This window comes from Mus pahari, chromosome 1 (genome assembly GCF_900095145.1).
Source record: "Mus pahari chromosome 1, PAHARI_EIJ_v1.1, whole genome shotgun sequence".
NCBI lineage: Eukaryota > Metazoa > Chordata > Mammalia > Rodentia > Muridae > Mus > Mus pahari.
In genome coordinates, this window is record NC_034590.1 from 96,404,659 (window position 1) to 96,415,001 (window position 10,343).

At 45.7% G+C, this 10,343-nt stretch overlaps 1 protein-coding gene across 1 annotated transcript in view; it reads left to right on the forward strand.

The window, feature by feature from the left end:
• Positions 1-1,641: 1,641 nt before the first annotated feature.
• Kctd13 (potassium channel tetramerization domain containing 13) overlaps positions 1,642-10,343 on the forward strand; it is a 17,739-nt gene continuing 9,037 nt past the window's right edge. The window contains exons 1-2 of the mRNA XM_021203699.2: positions 1,642-2,068; positions 3,413-3,582. Coding sequence (XP_021059358.1) covers positions 1,825-2,068; positions 3,413-3,582 — 414 coding nt within the window. The 5' untranslated portion in view covers positions 1,642-1,824. The remainder of the gene's footprint in view (positions 2,069-3,412; positions 3,583-10,343) is intronic.

Consider the following 10,343-nt stretch of genomic DNA (forward strand, 5'->3'; position numbering starts at 1 on the left):
ACTCAGAAATCCACCTGCCTCTGCCTCCCTAAAGATAGCTTTTAAAGACTGACTGTGGAAGACAAATTTACAACTCTCTTTAGGGGAGCATCAGGTGCTGGAAGTCCCTAGCCAAACAGAGAGCCAAGGTCACCAGGTTAGTTAATGGCTGCTTCCAGCCTTCTGGAAGGTATAGCATTCCTTCCCTTGACGGAACAACCTTGTGTGCTTAACATTACAGATTCCCCAAGTGTTTATCTGTGAGTGCGAGGACCCCTCCCCCATGCCTCCTACAGTAAAGAATCAGCATTTGTAGGAGAGAGTTATATTTGGTCATTTCGTGTTCAGATGTGATTATGGAATATGCTTCCTCTCCCACCAGAGTGTGAATTGGCCTGAAATCGGTGTCTTGTAAAACTGAGCGGAACAAGCGACCACCACAGCCTCGCTATGGGTGCAAGGCTTAGGGGAGGAGAGCACAAGTTCCAGTCAAGAACTACTTTCTCACTGCTCCACTTGATAGGGAGGGACAGCAGGCTTGGCAACCCCTCTTGGCAGGACACATGTCTCTCTAACATCTTCTAACAGGTCCACTTTGCTTCTCTGCACTGCTACCTCTCCACAGCCAACACTAGATTTGTACCCCCAACTAAGCAGTAAAAGAACCAACCAGATCCAGATAGAGGGGCTTTGTTCAGATCTTCCAGTTAGCTGGTGACAGAGTTGGAGAAGAGAAGCTGGAACTCTCTCCCCAACACAGGACTAGACTAGGGCTGGCCTTGAACTCAGAGAGCCACCTGCTTCTGTCTCCTGAGTGCTGGGTTTAAAGGTGTGAGCCAATACCGCCTGGTTTAACTTTGTTTTTCCATCCAAGCCAAAACCCCTTCCAGACATTAGGGCAGGCTGTTAAATACCTCAGGTATCAGCTTCTAAACTGCTTTAAATACAAAAGGCCTTTTGTTCAGTGTGCTCTGCCTTCTTTCTTCTCTTTTGCGGCTCCTTGGAAGGTCTCCTGACAGCTGGGATTCTAAGACTTTCACTAGCTTGTCCAGTCTTATTCTTGTAATCGCCACGTTCCTGCCTAATGGTTCTCCTTTTGCTCTGAGACAGGTAAGACTGTATAGGCCAGGATCCCCTGGAACCCATCATCTTCCTGCCTTAGCCTCCAAGGCTAAAATTAGTTACACGTAATTCAGGTCTCTACCCTTTTCCCTTCACGGAACTCCTTGCATCCTACCTCCACACAGACACTGCTTTTCATCATCTCATCCCCTAGGCCTTCTGACCTGTGAGTCCTCTGGAAACCCTATGGCCTCATTGGAGAACCTTCTTTTTTTGTTGATTGTTCTTCATACAATCTGTCAAGTGCACTGGGCTGGGCTAGGAAAACCATGCTCAACCTTCAGCCTCTGCGCTTGTTTCCTTTTACGCGAATGAAGCGCTGCTGAAACCGTCACGGGTTGTGATACTTTCCATCCACATGAACAAGGGGGCAAAAGGTCCTCTGGACGCTTTCGCCATCCAGGTTCCCGGCTCTCCCCAGAACACCACTCCCCTAACCCGCAGGCCGGACTGCAACGGCCCCACCGACTGCGCACGCCCCGGTTCTTGGCTCCGCCCCCCGAGACGCGGCCCTCGGCCTGGCCGCGCCTGCGCAGCTCCGCGCGCCGGCTTCCGGGTGGAGAGAGCGCGCAATGGGGCGGCTGGTGGACGTCGCGGAGTAGCGGTGGAGAGTGGGCGTGTGCGCCGAGCGGCCGGGCGCCCGCGCTGGAGTCGCGGGGTCTCAGAGAACCGGTCCGGGGCGCGGAGAGGGCCTTCGACTGCCACCCGCGTCCGCTCACTGGCATGTCGGCCGAGGCCTCTGGGCCGGCGGCGGCTGCGGCCGAATGCCTGGAGTCCCCTAGCCCCTCGGGTGTGGAGCCTGGCTCCCCCTCGTACAGTCTGAAGCCCCTGACCCCGAACAGCAAGTATGTGAAGCTGAACGTGGGCGGCTCGCTGCATTACACCACGCTGCGCACCCTCACGGGGCAGGACACCATGCTCAAGGCCATGTTCAGCGGCCGCGTGGAAGTGCTCACAGACGCGGGAGGTATGCGTGACGCCGGTACACGTGCTGCCCTCCAGCCCCCAGTTCATTCCCGGCTCCCTAGTCCCATCTTAATCTTTTCCTAATTCAAAAATCTCTCTCTTTCCCCAATCCCTTACTTCCAGCAGTAACATCTGCCAAGCGCTCCATTGCCGATATCTGCTCTTCTTCCCTTAGTTCAAACAGCCAAGGAACCAGTTCTACTGCAAGCAGTACCCCTCAAACAGCCTTTACCACTTACTTCCCACTGCCCATCCTTTTGTTTGCCTCACCGCGGTAGAACCGCCCCAGATAGCCTCGAGAATGAGAACGAAAAGATTTGGTCTGTCACTAACACAAGTGCCTGCACTCTGTAGGAACCATCCACGAATGCATATATGTAGACAGAGAAGGCTGCTCTTGGCTTGCCAGGGGCCTGAGTGAAGGGTGCAGCTAGCTCTTCTTGACGGGTGAACCTTAACCTTCTCAGGGTGTTGCCTTAAATTTGGGACTCACTTATTGTAAGAGTAGCTTTAAAGGGAAGGGCTTAACAGATAAAAACAAACACTTAGGAGGTGAAGTTTGGCTTTCAAATACCGAAGATGAAAATTCACTTATTTGATAAGTATTGTGATGCGTCAGTTACTGCTAGAGAAAGTTTGGTAAAGGAACCTGATGAATCTTGGGGAGTTAGCCCCACGCCCCGCAGGGGGTTAGGAAGGGCATGGAATAGTAATGACCAGTAAGCAAGAAAATCTCATGTAGTCACAGTCAGTTCTTGATATTCCAGGTAATGTTACTACTTCATCATTGTGAACCGGAGGGTTGAAGTGTCACTTTTCATTAAATTAGATGGTTAAAATGAATACAAGGGGTTAACTTTATTGATAAGGAAATTTGGTAAGAATCTCCCCCATGGTAAGCTGGGTCTGGTGCCACCTGCCTATGGTTTGGGCCACATTATAAAGCAGCTTTCCCATGGTGAGAGCCTCGGACTGACCAGCAGATTTGGGAGGGATCTGTTCTGTGGCAGGTGTATGTATGATACACTGGAGATGTTTGAGACAGTTTTTGAATATGGCAGAGGTCTGAAACAGGTAACTATTAGGTTTTCTTGTCATCGTTGTTGCCTTCCTGCCCCCACAGGGTCTCTTCATGTCACCTTGGCTGTCCTGGAACTCATTCTGTAGACCAGGCTGGCCTCGAACTCAAGAGATCCATCCACCTGCCTCTGCCTCCCAGATAGTAAGATTAAAGGGGTGTGCCGCCAGATATATATAGGTTTTCTTATGGTCAGTTTCTAACCATGTATTAGCTCCAGTGCCCCCAGCAAGCCATCCTTCCTTTTGCCTTTTCCCACCCCACCAGGTTGGGTGCTGATTGACCGGAGTGGCCGGCACTTTGGTACAATTCTCAACTACCTGCGGGACGGGTCGGTGCCACTGCCTGACAGTACCAGAGAACTCGGGGAGCTGCTAGGTGAAGCCCGATACTACCTGGTCCAGGGCCTGATTGAAGACTGTCAGCTGGCATTGCAGGTGAGAGCCCCTCCCCATTTCTGGGTCCCTGCACTCCTATCCAATAGATAGCTATTACTACAGAAGAGATGTGGCCTAGAGAGCCTGGCTTAGACTTGATATGACCCCTCGGCTTTTAGCATTTGGGGGCACAGTCCTCGGCAACATCCCCAGTGCTTAAAGCAGGGCCTCAGTACTATCTGGTGTCCAGACTGTCACCATTAGAAATGCCTGCTCTGGGAGGTGGGTGGAGGGGCTAAAGAGATGGCTTAGGAGTTTTAAAGCACTGGCTGCTCTTCCAGAGGTTCTGAGTTCAATTCTCAACAACCACATGGTAGCTCACAACCATCTGTAATGCAATCCAATGTCTTCTGGTGTGTGTGAAGACAGAACATGTGTGTTTATATACATAAAATCATAAATGCCTGGTCCGTGCTTGTAGCTGTTCCTGTTCAGCTAGTACAATCACCTGAGTGACATTCCCACACAACCCCAGCCCATTCTCTCCTTTGCTCAAAAGTCTTAAGTAGCTCTCTAGGCCAGTAGGGGGTCTCAAGTTATATAATTTAAGTTTTTGATTTCTTATTACATTTACGTGTGGTGTGTGTGTGTGTGTGTGTGTGTGTGTGTGTACCCTGCAGTAGAGTTTTCACCATGTACATTCTGGAGATGGAGCACTCACTGGTCATCAAGTTTGGCCACTGAGCCATCTTAGCAGCCTGCTCTCACTCCATCTCAGTTTAAGCTGGAATGTGATAACCTCAATGATCTGGTTCTGCCCTGGGAGGCAGCACACATGTGCATGCGCACGTGTGCCTGTTTTCCAACCCTCCGGGTTTTTTTAGGGTTTTTCCAAAAGTGAAACTCTTTCCTCAAAGTGTCATAAAGTGGAGATGGGGGGGGGGGCTTCCCAGGCCCGGCCCGGCTGCGCCCAGTACCCTTCAGCCAGTCAGTTCCTGCCTCTAGCCTTCTGTTCTCACGTTCTAAACGATAAGAAAAAGAAATACAGTGTAGTAAGTTTCAATCAACTCTTTTGTCCAGGGCTATTATAATAACACAGTAGTAGATTGTACGTTGTGGTATATCTTGAATGCCAGTTGTAAGTTAACTGGAGACTGGACTACTTTTCTCTCAGGGAATGCTTATTGGTTTTTATTGTTTTATTATTCACTTAATGTGGGTGAGCATACAAGCGAGAAGGAACCATAGCATGTATGTGACGGTCAGAGGATTCCTCCTTCCCAGTCCTTTACCTCCAACAGTAATCAATAGTTATTGATTATTATTATCTGATACAGATGCTTTCTTCCTACCATCATGTGGATTCTAGGGATTGAACTTAGGCCTACCAAGCCACCTCACTGTCCTGATTACTGGCTCTGGAAATCTGAAAGGGCAGAATTCTTTTGGATAGTATATATATTTTTCAAATTTTTTGGGGCTGGTGAGATGGCTCAGTGGGTAAGAGCACCCGACTGCTCTTCAGAAGGTCCAGAGTTCAAATACCAGCAACCACATGGTGGCTCACAACCATCCGTAACAAGATCTGACGCCCTCTTCTGGAGTGTCTGAAGACAGCTACAGTGTACTTACATATAATAAATAAATAAATCTTAAAAAAAAAAAATGTTACCTGTAGCCCATAGGGGGGGAAATTAGTTGTTGGTTTTTGTTTTTTGTTTTTTGTTTTTTGTTTTTTTAAGATTTATTTATTTATTATATGTAAGTACACTGTAGCTGTCTTCAGACACTCCAGAAGAGGGCGTCAGATCTTGTTACNGATGGTTGTGAGCCACCATGTGGTTGCTGGGATTTGAACTCCAGACCTTTGGAAGAGCAGTCAGGTGCTCTTACCCACTGAGTCATCTCACCAGCCCCCGGAAAAATTAGTTTTATCCTTATATAATTCAAAGCATTTTGTGAAAGAGTGCTGTTAAGAAAATGTCCCTTAATGTACCATTCCTTGGCCTCCTCCTTCCCCCCTCTCTAATATTTGAGACCCATTATACTTATGACCCATTAAAGAGTTACCATGTGCAGTTTTTAAAATATTGAATATCTTTTTTAACATATATTTTTCGGGAGGAGTGGCATGTGCCACATGTATGTGTGGAGGCCAGAGGACAACTGTGGAGAATGGATTCTCTTCTCCTACCATGCGGCACCTGGGGAGGGGGGAGACCAGACCCAGGTTGGCAGGTTTTGCTTCCTTTCCTTTCTGAGCACTTTGTCTGGCCCTGAGCTAGACCTTGGAAGGAAGGATAGTCCTGCTTAGTTATTTTATCTTACCGTCCTCAGGGCATGCCAGAGCAACTCCGGTCTAGCAAATCTTTCCTCTTTCAGTTTTGTGTCCCCTCCTCCCCTTATTCCCAGTCCCTTGTCCATCCCCCCTGAGGCTACCCCTGTCTAACCCTAATGTAGTGGTACATATCCTTGGATTACATCTCTTCCCTGGAAGAGCTAACGCATTTTTGCATATCTGCTTTTGGTGTGCATTTGTTTCCATGGCTTACTTAGCTATGGGTCTTGGTGCTGTTTTTCACTGGGCACTTCCTGCAGGACCCAGTCACACTGTCTGGACTGCAGCAGGAGTCCATGCTGTTTTCTTGCTGTATCTTATTCATGCATCCTCCTGAGTTTGGAGTTTGCTTTCTCCTTCCCTCTCCTACAAACAGTGCTACTGTGGGCATCCTGTATATGCACCCTTCTGGTCTTATTTGAATTTCTTAACAGTTACAGCTTGAGAATGACTGGGCCAGTGGATCCATGCAAGCCAGATTTCAGTAAATGCGGTCAGACTGTTTTCTCAGATGATTACACTGCTTTGTCCTCCTGCCAGGCCCTGCACAGAAAGACTCATTCTGCCATTCTTAGGAATCTTGCCATCCTCCATCTTTCTAATTTTACCATGAGAACGGTGTGGAGTGATCTCATTTGACTTCCCATGCTTCTCATTACTAATCAGGTTGAGCATCTTTCTCATACATACTCACTTGACTTTTTATTAGAGTCCCTTTCTGCAACTGCTTTACATATTTACCAGATTTTCTCCTGAGTTTCTTATGTTGTTCTTCTTGCTTAACAGGAGATCCTTGACTATTTTAGTTTAGTTCCTAAGAGAATTAAACCATGTTACATAAGAGCATGTATCTCACATCCTCTAAGGCATGTATTAAAAACAATTGGCTTTTCCAGCCAGGTGTGGTGCTATACACCTTTAATCCCAGCACTCCGCAGGCAGAGGCAGCAGGATTGTAAATTCAAAGCCAGCAAGAGTTACATAGGAGCTGGGCATAGTGGCACACACCTCTAATCTCAGCCCTGGGGAGTAAGAGGCAGGTTGGTCTCCGGATATCAGGACAGCCTGGTCTACAGAGTAAGTTCCAGGATAGCCAGAGCTATACAAAGAATCAGTCAATCCCTCCCTCCCTCCCTTCCTTCCTTAAAGAGTTACATAGGGAAATCCCATGTCAAAAACCAAAATCGACTATTTTTCTGGCTTTTGAGGATCAGGTTTAGATATTGTCAGTATTTTCTCTTAAAATGTCACTTGTCTGTGGAATAGAGATGTGTGTATGTGTGTTTAATGTTTTTATTACATTTTATTCATATTTGTATGGGGTATGTGTGTCCTACAGTGAGAATGGTGGGGGTAAGAGAACAACTTGTGGCTGTCAATTCTCTCATTTCAACATGTGTGTCCCCAAGACCAGACTCAGGTTGTCAGGCTTGATGACGTGCATCTTAATGTGCTGTGCCACCTTGCTAGCCCAAGATCCTTGAGGTTTTTTTTTTTTTTTTTAAGATTTATTTATTTATTATATGTAAGCACACCATAGCTGTCTTCAGACACCCCAGAAGAGGGCATCAGACATTATTACGGATGACTGTGAGCCACCATGTGGTTGCTGGGATTTGAACTCAGGATCTTTGGAAGAAGAGTCTGTGCTCTTAACCATTGAGCCATCTCTCCAGCCCCCTGATCCTTGAATTTTTAAATTACAAATAGCCATTTGTGTATAGGTGTTATGTGTGGCTATGTGCATATGTGTGCATATAGAAGCCAGAGGTTAACATCAAGTGTCTTCCAATCATATTTTACATTGCTTTCTGGTTTGTTTGTTTATTTTGAGACAGGGTTTTACTTTATTGTCCTGCTTGCCTGGAACTTGTTGTGTAGGCCAGACTGGCCTCAAATCCAGAGATCTGCTCCTGCCCGACCCCCCCCCCCCAAGTGCTAGGATTTGAAATGGGGATTCACTGGCTTGGGTAGGTTTTCTGGCCAGTGAGCTCAAGGTACCTACCTGTCTGTCTCTACTTCCTCAGCGATGGGATTACGGTGTACATCATGGGCTTTTCACATGGATGCTAGGAACCTGAACTCAGGTGGTCACGATTGTATGACAAGTACTTTATTATTGACTGAACCGTCTTTCCAGCCCCACCACTTATCATTTTTAGAGCAGTATTATCAACTATAGAAATCTTGGAAATGAATCTCCAAAAAAATAAAGCATCAATTTCTTTTTTCAGGTTTTTTTGTGTGTGTGTGTTTATGTCTGCTCACTAAAATCTGGCCATGTTGTATATATTATTTTGTGTACTTTTTTTTTTTTTGACATTGTATATCTTTCTGTGTCAATAAAATTTTTACTCTAGCATCCAGGGCATATGCTGCAGTTTCTCTAGTCCTGCCTGGAATGTGCTGAGCGGTTCACTTGTAGTTGAGTTTCATGTTGTGTCTGGCTATGTTCTACAAGGTCTTCTAATCTGAAACAGACTGGCTTTTTGTTTGTTTGTTGTTTTTCTTATAAAGCATAGTTGTTAAAAAGACATTCACTATAAAAATGGTCTGCTTACCAAATTTGCCTGATTGCTCAGTTCTGATGTCATTTGGTTTAAATCCTGATATACCCCAGATTTGCTGCAAATTAGGCCATAAATTTAAAGGTTTGATGGGTTAGAGTATATTCTCGAAGGTGTAATGTATTTCATACTGTATTACATCAAGAGACTCATGATTTTGCTAATATGACTAACATGCAGATTTGGTCCCTGAATTCAGATGATAGATGAAGTCCTTCCTCCACTGTGTGCAGATTTCTTTCTTGCTAACTATAAATTTATCTGTGTGCTAGTAATTTGGGCATTGAGCAAGTGGCAGTTGCTTGTCAACAACACACCAATTGACAGTACTTGCCTGAGTCAGTGATTTCATTAGGGATAATTATGGGTTTAGCATTTCTTCAGTGTTCCATGAGGTCATTTGTAAAGTCGTGCTTTGCACTACCAACTGAGTCTTGTAGTCAAATAGCACTTTCCCATATCAGCATAGATAACCATTGGTGGTGGTGGTGGGGTTTACATAGTTTTTTGTTTTGTTTGTTGGTTTGTTTTTTTAACTATTCTATGTTTTTAATAGCTTTATAATTTTACATACAAATCTTTTCATATATGGACTTTAAAAAAAATGTCTATTTTGCCTGCATTGTGTATATGTAGACTACATGCATGCCTGGTACATCAGATCCCCTGGAACTGCAGTTATGAGTAAGTAAGCTGCCACGTGGGTGCTGGAAACCAAACCTAGACCCTCTGCAAGTGTAGCAAGTGCACTTAACCCTTGAGCCGTCTCCCCAGCCCCTCATATATGAACATTTTCATCTCAGTGAAGCTCACTTTTGTAAATGTCAACTATGAAGGGATCTAACTTTTCTTTTGTTCCTCATAGAGGAAGTTAAAATTTCTATCTATGAAACAGTTTTTGAAAATGGCCACCAGTGATTCTTGCCTCCCTTAGGATTAGCTTGTATTTAGTCCCCTCCCACTCTGAACTGGATGACCATACCCCAGTCATATTGTAGAGGTACAGTGTGTAACTGGGAAGACAGTCTCAGGTAGTGGCCTGCTGACTGAACTCCTGAGCTCAGGTATGCACCACTACCCTCAGCTCTAACGTGTGACTTTTGAAATTAGGTCATAAAATAAGAATGGCTTCCACCTCGTGGACCCTTCACTCTGTTAAGCAAGTCATTGTATGAGGAACCCAAATAGTTCTTGGGAAGTCTCCCTGGTGAGGAACTGGAGCCTTCTGTTAACTGACTCCCAACTATGTGGGCCAACTTTATCAGAAGCAGATCCTCTAGGCCTGGTCAAGTATTCAGTATGCAGATGCACTTCTGGCCAGCATCTTACATTGTTTGGAGTTTTGAGATAAGGTCCCCTTATGGATCCCAGTCTAGCCTTGAACTCAGGCTCTTCTTCCTTTCACTTATAGACCGGCATGACATCATGTGCTATTGTGACCAACTGTGGCTGTCATCTAGACTAATTCATGAGAGACTGGGCTAGGCTGAAGGTCTGATCCTCTGAAAGTTAAGGCAACAACAAATGACTATTGTGTAGGCTGCTATGTCTATAGTAATTTGTCAAGAGGTAATACATTGTGCAATGACTTCCAGACAGAACAGAACACATACAACAGAACTCAACAGAGACTATGACAAGTACAGGCCCAAACCAGATGAAAGCCAGGCACTAAGAATGAGAAATGGAGGGCTGGTGAGATGGCTCAGCAGGTAAGAGCACCCGACTGCTCTTCTGAAGGTCCTGAGTTAAATCCCAGCAACCACATGGTGGCTCACAACCACCATGTAACAAGATCTGATGCCCTCTTCTGGAGTGTCTGAAGACAGCTACAGTGTACTTACATATAATAAATAAATAAATAAATAATCAAAACAAAATTAATTGCCTTCCCAGCAACACCTGCATTGCCAGCA